The following is a 23,757-nucleotide window of genomic DNA, read 5'->3' on the forward strand; positions in this document are numbered from 1 at the left end:
AAATTGTGGACCGTTATTCCTACACATACATGGATTTAAATTCAGGTTTTATGTGTTCTATGTGTACACATACACAAATAGAAGTGTACAGATCTATATACAGTAAATTTAAAGATATGGACAGATGTGTAGATAGAAAACAGATGCAATGTTAAAATAGATATATGATAGCTCTGTAAAGGTAATAGTTAAATGATAGGAAACTATAGATGTATGGCAGCATCTACTGTCTAGCTGTAGACAAAAGAATGACGAAGGGGAACCTATTGTTCTGCTAGGGCAATCCATGGAACTGTACTTCAGCAAGCGTTTAAGCACTGTGGCGAGAACTGGGACAGAAAACCTTGAGCAGAAAGTTAGCCTCTCCCTTTCACTCTCTTTTGCTTACTACTGACTGCATGGTTGTTGCGAAGCCCCTTCCATTTCCAACCTGTGCTGAGCCTTGTGGGTGGCTCTGCTCCAGGGAACATGAACATCGCTGTGATTGTTGCCACTGCAGGCTAACATCATTCCACCATGGAAAAGACAACTTCCCACTTAACATCAGCTTTTCCCTTGCAGGTGAACACGACAACAGATTTGGAGGGAAGTGAGATGTTAGCGGAGAAGGCAGACAGGCGGGAGTTCATCGATCTGCTGAAGAAGATGTTGACCATTGATGCAGACAAGAGAATTACGCCAATCGAGACACTGAGTCATCCCTTTGTAATGATGACCCACCTGCTGGATTTTCCTCATAGCACACAGTACGTTCCCTCCTTCCAGGGCAGGTTCCCTAAATTCTTCCTCATCTGAGCTCTTGCAAAGGGTCAAGTGTTTGGAGGATGTCAGTGTCTGTGCTGCCAGTTCTCTGCAGAGAAATTCAAGCAGTCCAATTTGCCTGCCTTTCTGTATATGCCTACAAATCCTTTCTCTTCAGATGATTATCCAGTTCTCTTTGAAAACTATGATTGACTCTTCCTCCACCATTCTCTCAGGCAGCGAATTCCAGATCCTACCCAATCAATGTGTATGAACAATTTTCCTCATGCAACCTTTAGTTCTTTTTACAACTGCTTTTAACTTCTAAAACTTTATACCGTCCAAGTTATGTATTTTCTCTGCACATTTTAGCTCAGTTGTTCTGGAAGAATCTTGAGAGTTAACAAGGCGAGAATCTAATCAAATGGTTTCAATTAAAATAGTATTTGTAACAGAAAGTGCACAAGTCAGGAGTGTGATGGAATAGTTTCCACTTGCCTTTATGAGTACAGCTGATGCTAACACTTAGGAAGCTCAGCACCATCCCAGACAAAGTAGTCCATTTGATCACTAGCCCAACCACTAGAATAAACATCCAACTCCTCCACCTGCACACTGTGGCTGCAGAGAGTAATATCCATGGAATGCACTGAATCAGATCTTCTTCAATGACATCTCCCAGCTCATTATGATATAGAAGGACAAGGACAGTAGGTGTATGAAAATAGTATCACCTCCAAGTTCCTTGCTGGTCACACACTATCCCAAATTGGCATACATCGCTGTTCCTGCATTGTCGCTATGTCAAAATCCTGGAACTCCCGAACTAACAACACTATGGGAACCCCTTTATCCCATGGACTGCAGTAGTTCAAGGAGGCTGCTCAGTACTGCCTTCACAAAGACAAAGAAGGGTGGCCTTATTATCCCAGAATTAATATTAAAGGAAAACTCGAAGCTGAGACTCAATGTCTCTCAGTCAGTCCTTTGCTTCAGTTATTTCTTTTCCCAGATTGTGTTCATTGAGGTGAGGGTTACTGGAAGTAGAAGAGTTGGTATTTCTGGAGCCAGAAAGACCAACTGATGAGTGGAATCACCATAGATTCCCTCTTCTCAAGAATGAACTGTTCTTCATTTTTCTTTCAGTGTCAAGACCTGCTTTCAAAATATGGAGATTTGCAAGCGAAGAGTCAATATGTATGACACGGTGAACCAGAGTAAAACACCTTTCATCACGCATGTGGCTCCAAGCACATCGAGCAATCTAACAATGACCTTCAGCAACCAGCTCAGCACCGTGCACAACCAGGTATATGTAAAACGAGTGATTCAAACCAGCCCAGCACAGTGCTCAACCAAGTATGTGAGAAAGAGTGATGTAAACCAGTTTAGCACAGATCACAAACAGGCATGTGTAGAGAGAATGATTTAACTAGAATGAATAATTTTTAAGCCAGTTCAGCACAGAGCACAACCAGATATTTATCGAGAGAATGATTTAAACCAACTCAACATGGGAAGATGATCATGATGGGGCTAAAACTGCCAAAGTTACAGGATGCCTTGGAGGCCATCTGATTACTATGGGGTAGATGCCGCGGGCACAGCCGTGAGATCAATACATTTTTATTGAATAGGGGAGTCTCAAATGTGGGACAAATGTAGGTAAACCGAGTTGAGATACTGATCAACATTGGCTTCTCTCCAGTGAGGGGGATCGATGTCTACAGAATCAGAAAAAAAATATGTCTTTGTGTAGTGTCAGGCAGAGGAATCAAGGCCATTTTCTGGCTTGTCCCTCATTAGTAGGGCTCTTGTCTCAGCACACTGGGTATCCCACTGCCACTTGTATGTCAAGTTCTATCTATTATGAGAAATCAGAGCCTCACCACTGCTATACCCTTTCTTCCAGTCCTCCAGTTTAGGGACTAGGGACTCCCAACTCTGGGCCCATCCCTCTTGCTGGTGTTTGCTTTCTAGGAGGTGCTCATAGCAATCAGGAAACTCCAGGAAAAGACACTCCACATAATGGGGTCTCCATTTGTTTGTTATGGGTTGCACCGGTCTGAGCCTGAGTTACCATAGGAATCCAGTGAAAAGCTCTAAGGATTTTAACCGGACCAGAACTCAGCCTTTCAATCCTTCAAGCCTGTTCCTCTCTTGCGTTAGATCATGGCTGATCTGTATCTCATCTCTATTTACCTGCCTTTGCTCTGTATCCTTTGATACCCTCACCTAATAACGGTCCATCAATCTCAAACAAAAACAGAAAATACTGGATAATCTCAGCATGTCTGACAGCATCTGCAGAGGGAAAAGGAATTTCAATTGACCTCCATGAGGCACATTAGCACAGTGGTTGCACTGTTGCTTCACAGTGCCAGGGTCCCAGGTTCGATTGTTGGCTTGGGTCACTGTCTGTGTGGAGTCTGCACGTTCTCCCAGTGTCTGTGTGGGTTTCCTCCGGGTGCTCCGGTTTCCTCCCACAAGTCCCGAAAGACGTGTTGTTAGGTGAATTGGACATATTGAGTTCCCCCTCAGTGTATACGAACAGGCACCGGAGTGTAGCGACTAAGGGCTTTTCACAGTAACTTCATTGCAGTGTTAATGCAAGTCTACTTGTGACAATTATAAAGATTATTATCATTATTATTATGATGCCTAGCCTTTTTGGGCGTGAGTTCCAAAATAACATTTGGGGGCAGAATTCACAATTAATTTGAGTTGCGGCACATGGTAAGTGTAGCAGATTTGGAATAAATCGATGACTTTGGATTTTAGGGAGGTTTTAAACTAGTACAGCAGGGGGCTGGGAACCCAAGGATTGGCTTAGATGGGTCAGATTCAGATCAGGAATCAGGAGATAGAACATCAGTTAGTGATGTAGTAACCAACGTGGAAAGACAAAAGAAACAAGGGTTAAAAAGCATCCAGCAAAGCAAATTGTCGGGGTTGAACTGTTTATACGTCAATGCAAGGAGTATTACACACAAGGCAGATGAACTAAGGGCACAGATAGACACATGGCAGCAGGATGTCATTGCTGTAATGGAAACCTGTGTCAAGAAGGGGCAAAATTGGCAGCTCAATATAGCCGGATATAGCATTTTGAGGAGGATAGAGTGGGTGACCAAAAAAAGGAGGGGGGAGGGAGGTAGCGTTATTGGTTAAAGAATCAATTACAGTTCTGAAAATGGATGATATATTAAATGGGTTAACAAATGAGGCTTTATGGGTTGAGGTTAGGAATAAAAAAGGGGCAGTCACACTACTAGGAGTATACTACAAACCCCCAAATAGTGAATGGGAAGCTATACGTAGACAAACTTCTGCCCGTAGGAATAAGAGGTCAATAACAGTCAGAGATTTTGGGCTAGATTCTCCTGCCGCAACAACTTCACGGGCGAGCCGCATACTCCATTGACCTCGGGCGGGATTCTCTGCCCCGTCTGCCATGTGGCCAGAGAATCCCGCCCTTTAACTATCCCAATAGCAACCGGATTTCAAACAATGTAAGGGGCATTAAGGGTGAAAAATGCATGTAATGTGCCCAGGATTTTTTTTTAAACAATACATGACAAACCCAATGAGAGGAGACACAATTCTGGATTTAGTCTTGGGAAATGAAGATGGATAAGTGGGTGAAGTGACATGGGGTGACCATATGGGGTATAGTAATCACAATTCAGTTAGATTTAGTACTAGTCTGGAAAAGTCATGATGTGGAGGTGCCGGTGTTTTTTTTCATAGATTATCATAGAATTTACAGTGCAGAAGGAGGCCATTCGGCCCATCGAGGCTGCACCGGCTCTTGGAAAGTGCACCCTACCCAAGGTCAACACCGCCACCCTATCCCCATAACCCAGTAACCCCACCCAACACTAAGGGCAATTTTGGACACTAAGGGCAATTTATCATGGCCAATCCACCTACCCTGCACATCTTTGGACTGTGGGAGGAAACCGGAGCACCCGGAGGAAACCCACGCGCACACGGGGAGGATGTGCAGACTCCGCACAGACAGTGACCCAAGCTGGAATCGAACCTGGGACCCTGGAGCTGTGAAGCAATTGTGCTATCCACAAGGCTACCGTGCTGCCCTGTTGGACTGGGGTGAGCACAGTAAGAAGTCTTATAACACCAGGTCAAAGTCCAACAGGTTTGTTTCGAATCACTAGCTTTCAGAGCACTGCTCCTTCCCCAGGTGAATGAAGTAGGTTCCAGAAACATATATACAGACAAAGTCAAAGATGCAAGACAATACTTTGAATATGAGTCTTTGCAGGTAATTAAGTCTTTTCAGGTTCAGATGGAGCAACTGGAGAGAGGAGTAACCCCAGGTTAAAGAGGTGTGAATTGTCTCAATCCAGGACAGTTGGTAGGATTTTGTAAGCCCAGGCCAGATGGTGGGGGGTGAATTCATGCAACATGAACTGTCCTGGCTCGAGACAATTCACACCTCTTTAACCTGTGATTAATGCATTGCCGTTTGTGATCTGGGTACCTGGACGATGCTCAAATGAGTATTCATATGCAGCCAGCAGGAAGGCCCAATGCTGTATCCTGGTGGAGGCGATGGGCGGAATTGTGAGAGATCATGCGAGCGCCGATTATTACTGGTCCACACAAACACTGACCAGGCGTCATGGCACCTGGGGGGGTCTCCCAGGGTGATCCCTGGGTGGTCAGCGACCGGTAGGGTGGCACACTGATTCTCTCTCAGGCATGCAGGTATCTTGGCACTGCCACCTGGCACTTTTAAGGTGTCCTGGTGGCGCTACCAGGGTGCCAGGGTGTCACTGCCAAGGGCCAGGGCCTGAGGGGGGGCCATGCCCAAGAAAGCATGGTTGAAGGGGTAATGAAGGGTGGGGGGAGGGGGGGGGTGAAGGTCAGGTATGAAGGTGCCACCGGAAGTTTGAGGGGCTGAAGGGGACATGTGAAGGCCTGAAAAGGGGGGCCCTCAGCGACCCCATAGTGTGGTGTCAAAGAACAAAGAAAAATTACAGCACAGGAACTGGCCCTTCGGCCCTCCAAGCCTGCGCCGATCCAGATCCTCTATCTAAAACTGTCGCCTATTTTCTAAGGATCTGTATCCCTCTGCTCCCTGCCCATTCATGTATCTGTCTAGATACATCTTAAATGAAGCTATCGTGCCCGCCTCTACCAACTCCGCCGGAAACGCGTTCCAGGCACCCACCACCCTCTGCGTAAAGAACTTTCCACGCATATCTCCCTTAAACTTTTCCCCTCTCACCTTGAACTCGTGACCCCTAGTAATTGAGTCCCCCACTCTGGGGGAAAAAGCTTCTTGCTATCCACCCTGTCTATACCTCTCATAATTTTGTAGACCTCAATGAGGTCCCCTCTCAATCTCCGTCTTTCTAATGAAAATAATCCTAATCTACTCAACCTCACTTCATAGCTAGCACCCTCCATACCAGGCAACATCCTGGTGAACCTCCTCTGCACCTTCTCCAAAGCATCCACATCCTTTTGGTAATGTGGCGACCAGAACTATACGCAGTCTTCCAAATGTGGCCGAACCAAAGTCTTGTACAACTGTAACATGACCTGCCAACTCTTGTACTCAATACCCCTTCCGATGAAGGTAAGCATGCCGTATGCCTTCTTGACCACTCTATCGACCTGCGCAGCCACCTTCAGGATACAATGGACCTGAACACCCAGATCTCTCTGTACATCAATTTTCCCCAGGGCTTTTTCATTTACCGTATAGTTTGCTCTTGAATTGGATCTTCCAAAATGCATCACCTCACATTTGCCCGGATTGAACTCCAGCTGCCATTTCTCCGCCTAACTCTCCAATCTATCTATATTCTGCTGTATTCTCTGACAGTCCCCTTCACTATCTGCTACTCCACCAATCTTAGTGCCATCTGCAAACTTGCAAATCAGACCACCTATACCTTCCTCCAGATCATTTATGTATATCACAAACAATGGTGGTCCCAGCACGGATCCCTGTGGAACACCACTGGTCACAGTTCTCCATTTTGAGAAACTCCCACTACTACTCTCTGTCTCCCGTTGCCCAGCCAGTTCTTTATCCATCTAGCTAGTACACCGTGGACCCCATGAGACTTCACTTTCTCCATCAGCCTACCATGGGGAACCTTATCAAATGCCTTACTGAAGTCCATGTATATGACATCTACAGCCCTTCCCTCATCAATCAACTTTGTCACTTCCTCAAAGAATTCTATTAAGTTGGTAAGACATGACCTTCCCTGCACAAAACCATGTTGCCTATCACTGATAAGCCCATTTTCTTCCAAATGGGAATAACCTATCCCTCAGTATCTTCTCTAGCAGCTTCCCTACCACTGACGTCAGGCTCACCGGTCTATAATTACCTGGATTATCCCTGCTACCCTTCTTAAACAAGGGGACAACATTAGCAATTCTCCAGTCCTCCGGTACCTCACCGTGTTCGAGGATGCTGTAAAGATATCTGTTAAGGCCCCAGCAATTTCCTCTCTCACTTCCCTCAGTAACCTGGAATAGATCCCATCCGGACCTGGGGACTTGTCCACCTTAATGCCTTTTAGAATACCCAACACATCCTCCTTCCTTATGCCGACTTGACCTAGAGTAATCAAACATCTATCCCTAACCTCAACATCCGTCATGTCCCTCTCCTCAGTGAATATCGATGCAAAGTACTCGTTAAGAATCTCACCCATTTTCTCTGACTCCACGCTTAACTTTCCCCCTTTGTCCTTGAGTGGGCCAACCCTTTCTCTAGTTACCCTCTTGCTCCTTATATATGAATAAATGGCTTTGGGATTTTCCTTAACCCTGTTTGCTAAAGATATTTTATGACCCCTTTTAGCCCTCTTGATTCCTCGTTTCAGATTGGCCCTACATTCCCGATATTCTTCCAAAGCTTCATCTGTCTTCAGTCACCTAGACCTTATGTATGCTTCCTTTTTCCTCTTAGCTAGTCTCCCAATTTCACCTGTCATCCATCTTGCCATTTCTATCCCTAATTTTCACAGGGACATGTCTGTCCTGCACTCTAATCAACCTCTCTTTAAAAGCCTCCCACATATCAAATGTGGATTTACCTTCAAACAACTGCTCCCAATCCACATTCCACATGTCCATTCGCGGACATCTTTAACCTGTCCCTACTCCACTCCGAGGTCCCCACCTGCTTCAAGAAGACCACCATCAAACCGGTAACAAAGAACCAGGCAACTTGCCTCAATGACTACCGTCCAGTGGCCCTGACTTCAGTCGTAATGAAGTGCTCCGAGAGGTTGATCATGAAGCGCATCACCTCCATACTCCCAGAATGCCTTGATCCACTGCAATTCGCATGCCGCTGCAACCGGTCCACATCAGGCGCCATTTCCCTGGCCCTACACTCATCCCTGGAGCATCTCGAAAACAATGACTCCTACATCAGACTCCTATTTATTGACTACAGCTCCGCCTTCAACGCCATAATCCCAGCCAAGCTCATATCAAAGCTCCAAAACTTAGGACTTGGCTCCCCACTCTGCAACTGGATCCTCGATTTTCTGACCAACCGACCACAATCAGTAAGAATGAACAACAAAACCCCCTCCACAATAGTCATCAACACCGGGGCCTCGCAAGGCTGCGTACTTAGCCCCCTACTCTACTCCCTGTACACACACGACTACGTGGCAAAACTTGGTTCCAACACCATCTACAAGTTTGCTGACGATACGACCGTAGTGGGCCGGATCTCGAATAACGGCGAGTCAGAACACAGGCGGGAGATAGAGAACCTAGTGGAGTGGTGTAGCGACAACAATCGCTCCCTCAATGCCAGCAAAACTAAAGAGCTGGTCATTGACTTCAGGAAGCAAAGTACTGTACAGCATCAACGGGGCCGAGGTGGAGATGGTTAGCAGTTTCAAATTCCTACGGGTGCACATCTCCAAAAATCTGTTCTGGTCCACCCACGTCGACTCTACCACCAAGAAAGCACAACAGTGCCTATACTTCCTCAGGAAACTAAGGAAAGTCGGCATGTCCACATTAACCCTTACCAACTTTTACAGATGCCCCATAGAAAGCATCCTATCGGGCTGCATCACAGCCTGGTATGTCAACTGCTCGGCCCAGGACCGCAAGAAACTTCAGAGAGTCGTGAACACCGCCCAGTCCATCACAGGAACCTGCCTCCCATCCATTGACTCCATCTACACCTCCCGCTGCCTGGGGAAAGCGGGCCGTATAATCACGCCCGCTCCCACCTGGCTTACTCACTCTTCCAACTTCTTCCATCGAGCAGGAGATGCAGAAGTCTGAGAACACGCACGAACAGACTCAAAAACAGCTTCTTCCTCACTGTCACCAGACTCCTAAATGACCCTCTTATGGACTGACCTCATTAACACTACACCCTGTATGCTTCATCTGATGCCAGTGCTTATGTAGTTACATTGTATATGTTGTGTTGCCGTATTATGTATTTTCTTTTATTCCCTTATCTTCCCATGTACTTCATGATCTGTTGATCTGCTCGCAGAAAAATACTTTTCACTGTACCTCAGTACACGGGACAATAAACAAATCCAATCCAATCCAATCCTGCCAAATTTTGGTATAGTTGGCCGTCCCCCAATTTAGCACTCTTCCTTTAGGACCACTCTCGTCTTTGTCCATGAGTATTCTAAAACTTAGAGAATTGTGATCTCTATTCTCAAATTAATCCCCGACTGAAACTTCAACCACCTGGCCGGGATCATTCCCCAACACCAGGTTCAGTATGGCTCCTTCCCGAGTTGGACTATTTACATACTGCTCTAGAAAACCCTCTTAGATGCTCCTTACAAATTCTGCTCCATCTAGACCTCTGCCACTAAGTGTATCCCAGTCAATGTTGGGAAAATTAAAATCTCCTATCACCACCACCCTGTTGCTCCTACATCTTTCCTTAATCTGTTTACATATTTGTACCTCTATCTCACGCTCGCTGTTGGGAGGTCTGTAGTACAGCCCCAACATTGTTACCGCACCCTTCCTATTTCTGAGCTCTGCCCATATCGCCTCACTGCTCGAGTCCTCCATAGTGCCCTCCTTCAGCACAGCTGTGATATTCTCTCTGACCAGATATGCAACTCCTCCATCCCTTTTACCTCCCTCTCTATCCCGCCTGAAGCATCGATATCCTTGGATATTTAGTTGCCAATCACGCCTTTCCCTCAACCAAGTCTCAGTAATAGCAATAACATCATACTTCAAGGTACTAATCCAAGCCCGAAGTTCATCTGCCTTACCTACTACACTTCTTGCATTAAAACAAATGCACCTCAGACCACCAGTCCCTTTGCATTCGTCATCTGCTCCCTTCCTGCTCTTCCCTTAGTCACGCTGACTTCATGATCTAGTTCCTTACAGGCTTTAGTTACAACTCCTTACTGTCCACTAACCTCCTCATTTGGTTCCCATCCCCCTGCCACATTAGTTTAAACCCTCCCCAACAGCGTTAGCAAAAGCACCCCCAAGGAAATTGGTTCCAGTCCGGCCCAAGTGTAGACCGTCCAATTTGTAGTAGTCCCACCACCTCCAGAACCGGTCCCAATGTCCCAAAAATCTGAACCCCTCCCTCCTGCACCATCTCTCAAGCCACGCATTCATCCTGCCTATTCTTTTCTACTCTGACTACCACGTGGCACTGATAGCAATCCTGAGATTACTGAGGTCCGACTTTTTAACTTGGCTCCTAACTCCCTAAATTCTGCTTGTAGCACCTCATCCCGTTTTTTACCTGTATCATTGGTGCCTATATGCACCACGACAACTGGCTGTTCACCCTCCCCTTTCAGAATGTTCTGCAGCCGATCTGAGACATCCCTGACCCATGCACCTGGGAGGCAACATACCATTCGGGAGTCTCGTTTTCGACCACAGAACCGCCTATCTACTCCCCTTACAATTGAACAACTTGACAACAGCTCCTCCACAAACCACCTTCTGGATACAGTGACCACAATGCACTGATGCAAATTTTCCCTGCAACAGCCAATCAGCGGCTCCGCTCTGCTGTCCTCTGCTGGATGCTTGCCTTCACTTGAACACGGAGGGTGTCTTGCTCAGGTACACCTTCTGGATACAGTGACCGCAATGCATTGATGCAGATTTTCCCCGCAGCAGCCAATCAGTGGCTCCGCCCTGCTGTCCTCTGTTGGATGCTTGCCTTCACTTGAACATGGAAGGTGTCTTGCTCAGGTACACCTTCTGGATACAGTGACCGCAATGCACTGGTGCAAATTATCCCCGCAACAGCCAATCAGTGGCTCTGCTCTGCTGCCCTCTGCTGGATGTCCTCACTTGAAGGTATGGGGGGTAATGCCCATGTGTGTGGGGGTGTTATTGCCCATGGGTATAGGGTGTGTGGAGCCCGCAACCTAAATGGTGGCCCGATCTCTGAGGAGCTGGTGTGGACAGTGAGTTCAGCTCCCCAGTGAAGGAAAAAATTCCAAGTGTGGGCTTGACCAGGGAGAAACACCCCAGGGCCCAATAAAGTGACTAAGTGTATTTAGATAGCACTGGGGATCTTGCTGACAGAGCCAGCGGGAAACTCCCAGCAAAGCCCACTACAGATGACACTTAGAAATGTTGTCTTTAGATCACGCCCATCGTCTCCGAAGCTGCAGGATAGATAAGGCATTTTATCACTTCATAAGTATGAGCTCCAGAGGTAGTCTGCAAAATCACTGTTGATCATCAGCTGTGAGAGAGTTCGCCCAGAAAAAGTAAATCATGCGTTTTGCCTACTGTGTCTAATCCACGGTACTCGAATCGAACAGGTCCAATCTTCCAGACAAAGGCATTTTTGCAAAAAAAAATTACTCCAACCTTAGTCCAGCAATGGAAAGGAGGCGGTTGTTCATTCGACGGTGTAGCATGCAGCATCGATAGTAATCCAGATTGATCCTCGTCGCCAGTTCTGTGGGCCACAAACAAGTCTGAATGTGGCTGGGATAAAGAAAACTAGGTTTATTGCAAAGCAATTATAATTGCAATATACATCAGATCCCAGTCGGGTCGGCTCTTTTGGTTCCATACCTGGCTGACTTTATCATGAATGTCCTCGGGCTCGGTCCCCTTAGCGGGGGAGCTCGTATTCGGTGGAACTCACAAGGAGACTGATTGCTCCAACCACGTAGGTGTCGTGCAGGTTATAACACAGGGGATCAATGTCACTTTTATGTTTGGAAGTGTTGACATGAGAACTAGGATTCCTTCCATGGTTGAATGGCCTGCAAAATAATCTCAAGACTGGAGAGTCCAGAATATCAATTCGGCTAGGGTACTGGAGGACAGCTGGAAGCAGTATAAATGTTAACTCGTCAAGACAGCACCTTCAGGAGACCAAATGAAAGGCAAGAAATTAATCTGCCATTCATGTTATTCATCAGAATTGATAATTAACATTTAACGATCCCAACAACCAAAATGTGGCCTTTCTTGCAAAAACTACAATGTTTGAACTGAAAGCTAACATGTGTGATCATGAATTGCTGAGGTCATTCACAGGCCAATTGGAAACTAGTCACTTAGCTCTCACTTTGATGAATAAACACTTAACTGTTGGGTAAACAGGAACTCCATATGTTAAAACAGCTCACACTGGGGTTTTCAGTCTTAAAGAGGCACTGCTTCATCTGTGTTGGCAAAAAATTCTTCGGCACATTAATCATCATGTTATAACTCACAAAACGAAAGCTCAGTTGCTCTCGGAAAGTATGACTTGTGTCTCCTTTGGGAACTATCCTTCCCCTGTAAGAGAAGTGGCTTTAAGTATAAGCCCGAGAATAAACTTGGGTCATACAGCTGGACTGGCAGTCAGTGTGTGTTGACAAGTCTGTTAATTGCTCCTATTTTTAAGCTCTTGTCTCATCACAGTCCCCCACCAGGGGTCTCTTCTGAGGCAGAGCTTTATTTGAGTGAGTCTGGAGGTAGAATAGTCATCCTTCGCAGAGCACAAACATATTTTTTTCCCCTTGTTTACCTCCGGCGCAACAGCCCCCCAGAAGGCTGCGGGTTTGTTCTCAGTGGCATACAGCCATCAGAGGCAGACCTGTCTCCACCAGTTCCACAATGACAGACCTTTCTCCACCAGTACTGTACCTCCGTGTTCCACAGTGACAGACCTGTCCCCACCAGTACTGTACCCCAGTCTTATACAATGACAGATCTGTACCCACCAGCTCTGTAGCCAAATGTTATACAGAGACAGACATGTACTCACCAGTGCTGTAGCACTGCATTATACAGAGACAAACCTGCACCCATATGTACTCCAGTGTTAAATGTTTAGATTCATGTAACAGGATTTACAATGATCTCAAAAGTTGACCTCAGCAATTTGTAAAAGTTAGTGTTATTATTGCGCAAATTACTTATTTACTGGACATTTAGCCCTTTTATGTTTTATATTTAGAGATAAATATTTGTTTAGGTTCATATGAAAAGATATATTCCATAGTTAGTAACAATTTTAAACAGTAATTTGGCCCTACATCAATATTTTGTCACGTGAAGTTTGTCAGACAATAATACGGAGAATTTCCTGAGCATTCATTGTTCTACCAATACAAGGCTCCAACAATTTGATTTCAAAGCAAATAATTTTTTGAAAAATAATGTATGAAGTAATCTGGTGAATGCTATGTATACTCTTCACCATTCGTCATTTTTTTGTAAAGTACACATTTTGGACCTATCATGTCCCAAGTTGCAGGAAATCAAATTGTTTCGACCCAGACTTTGTGATCTCTTTGTGTTTTACTCTCTCATTCCCAAACAGCCATGCTTACCTTCTCCTATTATTTGTGTTAAATCCCATCATTCCCTTTAGGCCAACAGCCTGGCTGCCACATCCACAAGTGCCACCCTTTCCCTTGCCAACCCCGATGTCTCCTTACTTAACTACCAATCTGCACTTTACCAGCCTTCAGCAGCATCCATGGCAGCTGTTGCCCAACGGAGCATGCCACTGCAGCCAGGAGCCCCGCAGCTGTGTGCTCGGCCTGATCCCTTCCAACAGGCCTTGATTGTGTGCCCACCTGGATTTCAAGGTGAGTTGTATTTTGTTTGACTCAATTTCTCTACCTTGTTGTTTTAAGCACTTTCACATCTTTGTAACTCAGTGTGTACGACACAATTTCCTATTGTGCTAAAAGTAGTTTATCCGACCATCATCCCTCCCTCCCAACACTTTGAGCTAACAACTGAGCAGGCCAAGGGAGCACTAGGATTGATACCAGGCCTGTGCATCAAAGGGGAAGGCAGGTGTTACAATAAAGACTTTGGGGAACCTTTCTTGAGATGAAGAGAAGGATGAAGAGTGACCATCTTTAAAATAATGGAGGGCTTTGATGAGATAAATGTAGAACTCCACTCCTGGTGGAGTTCAAAAGTAGGGGCCATAAATATAAGAAAGTCACAAATAAATCCACTGGGAAACCCAGGATAAATTTAATAACCAATAAAGTGATTAGCATGCAGAACTCACTACCGCAAGGAATACCTGAGGCAAATAGCATGAATGCTGAACAGAGAGTAACTTAGTTATGCTTACAAGCTAAGATATAGGAGCAGAATTAGGCCATTTGGCCCATCGCGTCTGCTCCGCCATGGCTGACCTCATCCTGGCCTTAACTCCACCGTCTTGCCTGTTCTCCCTTGAACTCATTACCAGTTAAAAATCTGTCTAACTCCTCCTTAAATTTACTCACTGTCCCAGCTCCACCGCACTCTGGGGTAGGAAATTCCACAGATTCATAACCCTTTGGGAGAAGTGGTTTCTACTCAACTCCATTTTAAATTTGCTACCCCTTATCCTGAGCATCCGACCTCTTGTTCCAGAATGCCCCACAAGAGGAAGCCCACTCCACATCTATATAAGGGAGAAAAAAATAGCAGGATATGATGATGAAGTAATATGGGATCAGACTCATGGTAATGGGGTTGATAACCTTTTTCAGTGCTGTAAATTTTATACATTTGTCCTCAACACTCAATTTTGAGGAGGAAGAGAGGGGACAGATAGAATTCCCATTCCTGACCATTTGCTGAAAAGCACATGGGGTGTTGGGTGTGTTATGGGCCAGGGTTTAGAAAACACCAAAGTATATTATGGAGTTCACCTGACCTATAACTGTTTATTGATTTTGGTTACGGTGAGTCCAAGAGCCTGTCTTTCAGGTGTTATTCAACAGAGTTCTTAGGCATTTTTAATCAATAAACAAGCTTTATTCTACCACTTTACTTAACATTTGTATAAACACACACAGTAAGAATTTTTATCAACTACAAACATAAAGACCCCACATAGCTACAGTAATCTATGTATAACCCTTGATGAATTCCCTCTTAACTGTTCCAATTCAATAACAAAATCCAAGTAAAACCAGAAACCCCTTTTAAAAGCCGTGGCCCAGCACACGGCATTCTTACTGGTATAAGACTTGTTAGTGATACTCTGTTCCCCTTTTCAAACAGCAGGTTTGAATTCCTTCCAGAAAGCAATTATCTCTTTTAAGTTATCAAGCAGTCTGGAAACAACTTTTAAAATGAAGCTAGCGAGACACTTCTTTCAACCTGTACAGTTCAAACCAGTCCAAACTCAAAGCGAAAGTAAAAACTCAGAGCCACAGCCCAGATCCACCCACACAATGACATCGCTGAAGCCATGTGATAAGACAAAAACATTTTTCAAAGGGGCACTCCCATGACAGGTGAGACCAAGGTCCGGCTCAACTGTGATGACCTCAAAGGCCAAAAAGTCTTGTCATTTCCGCGTGAAAAATGGTGACGCACTGGAGAGTGTCTGTTGCCATTGGAACCTGGAGGCATAATAGTTTTTGAAGATAGTGTGCCTCAAATCTTGACTGAACTTACTTGCTTCAGACAGATCATTCGCGGTGTGTTTTTCTTCTTGCATTTTAAATGCTCTCTCATTGGTGCCAATAGGGTTGCAGGCTTCCCCGACCAAGCATGCCGGGTACTCGGTCCGAATGGAGAATGCTCTTCCTATTGTCACGCAGGCTCCAGGAGCTCAGCCTCTTCAGATCCAGCCTGGCCTATTGACACAGGTAGTTGGAATGATCAAGAAGGTGTTGCATTTCAGAAGGTTTCAACAAACCCCTCATGGCAGACAGACATAGACAATAGGATGTGCAAACCAGAACATCTCATATATGATTTATAGGGCTTGACAGGAAGAATCCACAAACTTTTTAAAGTAGCAGCGGTACCCAGATGTAGAAGTCTTCCCCTCTCCCGCCCCACTTCCAACAGATTAATTTTTGTTCGTAGGGGAAAGGAGGCAGGGCATGCTTCATGAAGGTTGCAAACTCAAAACTCAGCAGGGCCATTTGAACTCCGTGCCGAGTTCAGCGAATCTAATTCTGGCAGGTCCAAGGGCCTTAACCTGCAGTGTGGCAGTCGCAAATTGATGGGGTAGACATAAACACTCTTGAAGAACAGATTTGTATATAACTGTCATGATCTGAAGTTTTTTAAATGCCCCACACTTTAAACGAAAAAAAGAATGCTGAAGCTATTGGTGAGAGTTCAAAAAAAAAACCTCTATGGGACAGTCTTGATTGGCAGGGGTCAGTTAGGAACAAAGGTAGCATCTGGTCCTGTTGTTTCAATAAGGTTCTTTGTTGGCATTTATTCAAGAGCTATTATTACGCCATTATGAATATTTGGCTACATTTCAAAAGCTTAAATTATCTCAGCAGTAGGTTCTGAGCTCACAGTTTGATTGAGACCTTAAATAGGCTATCAAAGGATTAGCAATTTTTGATGCTGGGTCTGAATAGAAGTTTGCTTCTTTTTATAAGAAGATTTGAATAGATTTTAAGAATGGGATTTTTTTTCATTATCACTGTAAAATCTGTATTTTTACCATTTGTTTTTCATCTCCATGTGGCTCCTGTGGTCTATCCGCGATGGATAATGACTGAGTGGCAATGGAGGGTATGAGGTGGAGGGTATGAGGGGCCATGGGACATGGGTGGGGGACGTGAATTGACATTGAGTTTGCATGTAAGTTATGAGGGACCATAGAGAGTGGACTGGAGGGCTTAAGTTGGCATGGCAGGTATAAGGGATAGGTGGAGATGAGTGGTGAGGACTAGAGAGCCTAATAATTTCAGAAACAGCTGTGTCAAAGTCCTAGAGAGCTGGGACAGGCCCTCAGCATCTGCCCGCCAATGCGACTGCCTATGCTTTGCTTCTGGGGTCAGCGTAGTCAACTCTATCACTACCCCCCCCCCCCCCCCCCCCCCCCCCCCCCCCCGAGCAAAGATCACAGATTTTGACTTTTTCCAAGGTGGGACCAGCGAGTCGGAAAGTTTCCCAACTCAAGCTAGCTGCCTCGGTAGCCAAAATCTGGCCCTTCGCCTTTAATGAGGCAACTAATCCCGAATGAACAAATGGTTGAGTGGCTGATTCAATTGGATTTAATACCTCTGCCTTTGGAAGACGGAAAACTAGAAAGGGGTGCCACTCCTATCACCCGCCCAATGGCTTACAGAAATTCATCTTTCCAGCACATATTAGTTCTGTGTCACATCTCCAGCATCTGCAGTATTTTGCTTTTATCCAATGACTTCTGTTGGAAAGTGAGTGTCTTTGGATGTTGAGTGAGAATGAAAAAAAACTTGCATTTATATAGAGCCTGGCATCAGGCTACTCCAAGGTTCTTTATCTCAATAAAAGTGCTTTTGGATGGTCGTCGCTCCTGTAATTTAGGAATGGGCCAATCAATTTGCACAAAGCAAGCTCCTATAATATGATGCTGATCTGATATTCCATTTTTTATTTGACTCCAGTTAGTTGAAGGATAAATATTGTCCAGAACACTGGGGAGAATTCGCCTGCTCTTTGTTGAAAAATTCCAAGGATTTATTTTACATTCTCCAGTAAATCCATGGAGATCGTCCAGGATAGATTCATTATGATGATGCCAGGAATGGGAAACAAGTTATGTGAGGGGACTTGGTGTATAGGAACCTGCTCCACTTGACCAGGGAACCATAAGAAGAGGTATGAACAATGGAATTGGTAGCATGAATATGGAAAGACTGTTTGGTAGGATAGTCAGTGATGTGGGATCATCAATTTAAAACGCCAATTTGTGCAAATTGACAGAGGTCAAGAGAATTTCTCTAACCGCAGTGTTTTTGGAGCATGGCATGTTTTGCCATGAGGAGTAATTGAAGTCGACAGCATTGCATCTTGAAAGAAAATAGAGAAACATTTTGAAGCAGAGGAACAAACAGAGCTACAGGGAGAGAGCATGGCAATAGAATTAGTTTGGATAGCTCGAGGAAACAGGCAGAACAAAATGGCTTCCTCGTGAAGATAATCTGTTTTTTGGTGGTGCTGGCTAATGGAACAATTTGATGTGTTTTGTCTTGTTTGTGCTCACTAAAACTGGCAGACGTGTCTGCTTCACTTTTCATCCAAGGATAGTCTTCTCCATTCAGATCTTAGGGAAGAGAAGCAGGATTGGACTTAATTGTGCGACTGATGAGGAAGCATTGAAAATATCAGGAGTTCATGAAAATTAATTCTGTTACAAGTTGTAATGGACATACTTGAACCATACAGTAAATGAGTCCATGGTAAACACTAACATTTTGTGCGGAGATTTTTCATCAACAAAGTTGTCACAGTTTCAATGTGTTGATGTTCACTTAATTCAATCAAAACTTGGAAAAAACTGAGCACGAGCGTTGCGGGGGTGGGGTGAAGTTGTTGTTGTGATTGCCCACTCACCTTAGCCTCATGAGCATTCCTTGTTTTGTTTCTCTTCCTTGCAGCAGGCTTGGCCTGGTGGGACCCAGCAGATTCTTTTGCCTCCAGCCTGGCAGCAGCTAACTGGAGTGGCAGCCCATACCTCGATGCAGCACGCTACTGTTCTTCCAGAGACAATGGCAGGGACCCAGCAACTGGCGGACTGGAGGTAGGTTCAACCAGTCTCGTCAGTTGAAATGAGATTACTTAATTTTGTGTCATCCTGTCAGCAGAATCAGAAAGCATTTGGTTCAGCAAAGACACAACACACTCTGCATACCATTTACCCACCCGTAGCACGTTACCTCCTTGGTGACATAGCATTGGGAGCTGGGATGCTTTTGACTTAGCTGCAAATAATCCTGGAGGTCAACAAATACCAGGTGCCTGAAGCTAAATGGACTTGTGACACTGTGGTCTAATACATGTCATTGTTATAGCGGTAGGTTCCTCAGCTTCTGTGTTGCTTAGTTGGGTGTGAACAACCAACTCCTAACCACACTATTGAACTAGTCAATACAGAGTCAGCATTCTCTCTGCAGGACATAGCCCGATTGCCTTAATCCAAAGGCCTGAGGCACAGGTAGTTTAAAGAGTCTCCACCTAAGCATATATAGTTTAAACAGCACAAACCACACCATTTACTAGTACAGAGCACTGTTAAACTTCAAGCTGCTGGTATTTGACCTACAGGATTATTTGCAGCTAATTTGAAAGCATCCCAGCTCCCAATGCTATGTCACCAAGGAGATAACATGCTAAAGGGTGGGTAAATGGTATGCAGAGTGTTTCGGCATCTTTTTCATATTCTAAACGTCATATTCTAAGCGTTATCCCTTCAGGTGCCATCACTGGCCCAGACCAGTCAATCATCACTGATGCCCCTGATGCCCCGGATAACTGAGAATGTCTAGAGAGGTTGACTCAATTCCAAAATCCCACTGTCCAAGCATGTCCTGATGGCGCTAACTTGACCCTGCAGGGGAACAGGCCACTCTGTCCACATTTTCCTACTCAAAGAGGATTGCAAGTCGCATCAAGCAGGATTGTTTGATGCACTTCGGCCTCCCATCACAGGAGGTATCATTGTGGAGCCAACATGGTCCACAGAGGTCACAATTTAAGCACATGAGTAAAAATTGGAAGGAAAATGGATCCGCTGTCAGTCCTACTCCTCCAAAGGACAATCGTGACTCTGCTCAGCATATTTAATACCCTGAAATTTGTGAAATTGAGTACATAAAAGAAGTCATTGAAAGTCCTGCCCACATAAAACACAAAACCTGTTCCTTGAAATTATTTCTAACCTAAAAACCAGGTTCTGGAAGAAGGTTGACATATGTTGTTGGTATGTGCTGATCGAGCACAATGATCTCCTTTGACCTCTTTTTGTTGGCCCAGGAACTCTCATCCACACACCAGCCATTACAATACCATCATGCAGCAGCCGGCCCTGCTGGCAAGTCACGTGACCCTGCCACCTGCCCAGCCGTTGAATATTGGTGTCGCTCACGTAATGAGGCAACAGCCCACGTCAAGCTCCACCTCAAAGAAAAACAAACAACAGCAATCCTCTGCCAGGTGAGTAGAATATGTTATCTGAAATTTACTATCATTCCTCTCTGAGAGCTTTGGAGAGGGCAATGTTGGAAAGTGAGGGCACAAAATTGAGCTTACGATGACTGGTTGTTTGGGTGCCACGAAGGGACCAAAATGGAGTTTGATGTGTGCTCGTACACCTTTGCCACAAGTTTCACTGGATGCCACCTTGGTGAGACCATTAGCTCAATCCTCCAGTCGATGCCCTCTCGTAACCTTGAATAGCTGAACCCTTGTTAAGCAGCAGCAAGGATTCCTCCTTCTGTTTTAACAGATCACCAACTATTGAGAGGTAAGCTCCTGTTTGATTTCTTATGGCTCGTGCTATGATTTTGCAATGTCTGGTGCTTTCGATCGGCCATGCACAGCATGAGAAGAGCTCTCAGCCGATGGTCACATCCATCAATTCAATTCTATGTGGACCTCAGCAAGGAACAGTTAGAGATGTCTGCATTTCACTCTGGACATTCTCACTGAAATCTGTCACCTGCTGGGGCCACGACTGCAACCACAGAGCGGGGTAAGGACAGCACTTCAGGCTGGTGCGCAGTGCCATTGACTCCCCTGCACATCATTTTGCAGGTGTCGCGTGTTAACTCTGGATCACGACTTCCGGGTGTGGCTATGCTCCGCTTGGAACGGACTTTTGGGCTCTTTTGCAGGGCCCCCACGGCATTTGTTTGACATTTCCCAGTGTGGCAAGAGTACTGCAACACTCCCCTGACGGTGTCCCCCAGGAGTGTTGTGTCTTTTGGCTGCCAGGCCCGGCAGAAGCAGTGGAAGATTTGGCTGCAACAGGATAAACAGCATTTGCAGCAGTTTGCAGCATGCAAGCGGGGGAAGGGCAAGCTTAAAGCTGCAAACAGTCCTGAGGACCTTTATCAAAAGTGAATTCTAACAGCAGAGGGAACAACTGTGAAAAGATCTCACCAGGGCCACTGAAGAAGCGGGGACGAGGCTTCCGGTGGCGGCCATGGAGGAGTAGGTCATGCATTCGGCATCTCCCGTCTGGAACGGACACTTAGACCTTTTTCAGGAGTTTCCACGGACATTTTGGGGCAGATTGGTGAAGAGAACACTGCCAAAAGGATTCCCTCTCGAGACTTTTGGGCTCTTTTCAGGGCCTCCAAGGGCACTTTTTCGACGTCTCCCGGTGTGGGAAGGAGTTAATAATAGTTCCCCGTCAGTATATGGCTTTAACTAGGAGCGGGGTGACAAAAAAGGTGGTGGTGGACCAGAAGAAGGGAGCGAAGAAGGACAAAATGACGGCGGGCGGAGACCAGGCAGCGTGCGGAGGAGCAACAGGAGGGTATCCAGCGCTGCCTCAGAGAGATTAAAACGGACCTGCTAGAGCTGATGAAGGCTTCTATTAAGCTGCTGGAGACACAGACGGCCCAGGGGGTGGCGATCCGAGAGGCTCAACAAAAGATCTCTGTCAATGAGGACGAGATCTTAGTCCTGACGGTAAAGGTGGAGGCGCACGAGGCGCTCCACAAGAAATGGCAGGAGCGGTTCGAGGAGATGGAGAATCAGTCGAGGCGGAAGAATCTGCGGCTTCTGGAGGGGCTGGAGGGGCCGGACGTGGGGGCCTATGTGGTCACCATGTTAAACTCGCTGATGGGAGCGGGGTCCTTCCAGGGGCCCCTGGAGCTGGAAGGGGCCCATAGAGTGTTGGCGAGGAGGCCCAAGGGTAACGAGCCTCCGCGGGCGGTGCTGGTGCAGTTCCATCGGTTTGTCGATCGGGAGTGTGTGCTCAGGTGGGCCAAGAAGGAGAGGAGCAGCAGGTGGGAGAATGCGGAGGTTTGGATATATCAGGACTGGAGTGCGGAGGTGGCGAAGAGGAGGGTCGGGTACAATCGAGCGAAGGCGGTGCTGCACAGGAAGGGGGTGAAGTTTGGCATGTTGCAGCCGGCGCGATTGTGGGTTACCTACAAGGACCAGCACCATTATTTTGAGTCTCCGGAGGAGGCGTGGGCCTTTGTTCAGGCCGAGAAGCTGGACACAGACTGAGGGTCGGGATGGGTGATTGGGGACTGCGGTGGATATGTTATGCCTATTTTTGGTTGTGGGGGGGGGGTGCTTTGCATTGTTTTGGGTTTCTTTTTCTCTGTGTTTTTCTCTTTCGGGTTGGGGAGGGTGGATGGGGCGGGTTGGGCACTGTTTTGGTTGGTGGCGGGGCCTGGTAGGTGGAGAGCGCGGGATTTTCTTCCCGCGCCGAAGACTGGGGGGACCGGGACCGGGGAGGGGAAGCGAGGATTGTTTCCCGCGCTTAGAACGGAGGGGGAGAGCCTGTGAATGGGGAGCGGGAGAGGAGGGTGTGCCACACAATGGGAGGAGTCGAAGGGGAGGCTGGAGTGGCCGGGGTCAGCAGGAGTCAGCTGACTTGAGGAAGTGCAATGGGGGGAGTAAACCAGCTAGGATGGGTCCTAGCCGGGGGTGGGTGGGTGGGTGGGTGGGGGGGAATCGAGTTGCTGCTGCTAAGATCAAGGAGGAGCTGGATCGAGTGGGGTGGGTCAAGACGGGGGTATGCCGCTGTGGGGAACGGGCCGGGTGTGGGGTGCGGGCGCGTGGCTGGCTGAGGAAGGGTCATGGCTAGTCGGCGGGGGAGGGGGGCGGGTAGCCCCCTAATCCGGCTGATAACCTGGAATGTAAGGGGACTGAATGGGCCGGTTAAGCGGGCCCGTGTGTTCGCGCACCTGAAGGGGCTCAAGGCGGATGTGGTTATGCTCCAGGAGACACACCTGAAGGTGGCAGACCAGGTAAGACTGAGGAAAGGGTGGGTAGGTCAGGTGTTTCACTCGGGGCTAGATGCCAAAAATAGAGGGGTGGCGATCTTGGTGGGAAAGAAGGTGTGATTCGAGGCGTCGAGCATTGCGGCAGATAATGGCGGTTGGTACATAATGGTAAGTGGTAAGTTGCAGGGAGAGAGGGTGGTACTGGTCAATGTGTATGCTCCGAACTGGGATGATGCGGGTTTTATGTGGCGTATGTTGGGTCGGATCCCAGACTTGGAAGTGGGGGGCCTGATAATGGGGTGAGACTTTAACACGGTGTTGGATCCTGCACTGGATCGCTGCAGGTCTAGGACGGGTAGGAAGCCGGCGGCGGCTAGAGTGTTGAGGGGATTTATGCACCAAATGGGAGGGGTGGACCCTTGGAGATTTGCAAGGCCGGGGGCTAGGGAATTTTCATTCTTCTCCCATGTCCATAAGGCTTATTCTCAAATCAACTTTTTCATTTTGAGTAGGGCGCTGATAGCGAGAGTAGAGGATACCGAGTATTCAGCAATAGCCATTTCGGACCACGCCCCGCATTGGGTGGACTTGGAGATGGAGGAGAGGGACCAGCGCCCGCTGTGGCGCTTGGAGGTGGGGCTGTTGGCGGACGAGGAGGTGAGCGAGCGGGTCCGAGGAAGTATAGAGAGGTGCTTGGAGACCAACGACAACGGGGAGGTCCGAGTGGGGATGGTATGGGAGGCACTGAAGGCGGTGGTAGGGCCCACAAGGAGCGGGGGGGAGAGGGAGAGGCTGGTGGGGGAGATGGTGAGGGTAGACAGGAGGTATGCGGAAGAACCTGAGGAAGGATTGTTGAGGAAGA

The 23,757-nt window shown here is 46.8% G+C and overlaps 1 protein-coding gene across 4 annotated transcripts in view; it reads left to right on the forward strand.

The window, feature by feature from the left end:
- hipk2 (homeodomain interacting protein kinase 2) overlaps positions 1 to 23,757 on the forward strand; it is a 405,644-nt gene that overhangs the window by 339,037 nt on the left and 42,850 nt on the right. For all 4 annotated transcript variants that reach the window (XM_072484274.1, XM_072484276.1, XM_072484275.1 and 1 more), the window contains 6 exons: positions 562 to 746; positions 1,888 to 2,050; positions 13,607 to 13,826; positions 15,724 to 15,845; positions 18,588 to 18,730; positions 19,963 to 20,142. In XM_072484274.1, coding sequence (XP_072340375.1) covers positions 562 to 746; positions 1,888 to 2,050; positions 13,607 to 13,826; positions 15,724 to 15,845; positions 18,588 to 18,730; positions 19,963 to 20,142 — 1,013 coding nt within the window. The remainder of the gene's footprint in view (positions 1 to 561; positions 747 to 1,887; positions 2,051 to 13,606; positions 13,827 to 15,723; positions 15,846 to 18,587; positions 18,731 to 19,962; positions 20,143 to 23,757) is intronic.

Source organism: Scyliorhinus torazame, chromosome 19 (assembly GCF_047496885.1).
Source record: "Scyliorhinus torazame isolate Kashiwa2021f chromosome 19, sScyTor2.1, whole genome shotgun sequence".
NCBI lineage: Eukaryota > Metazoa > Chordata > Chondrichthyes > Carcharhiniformes > Scyliorhinidae > Scyliorhinus > Scyliorhinus torazame.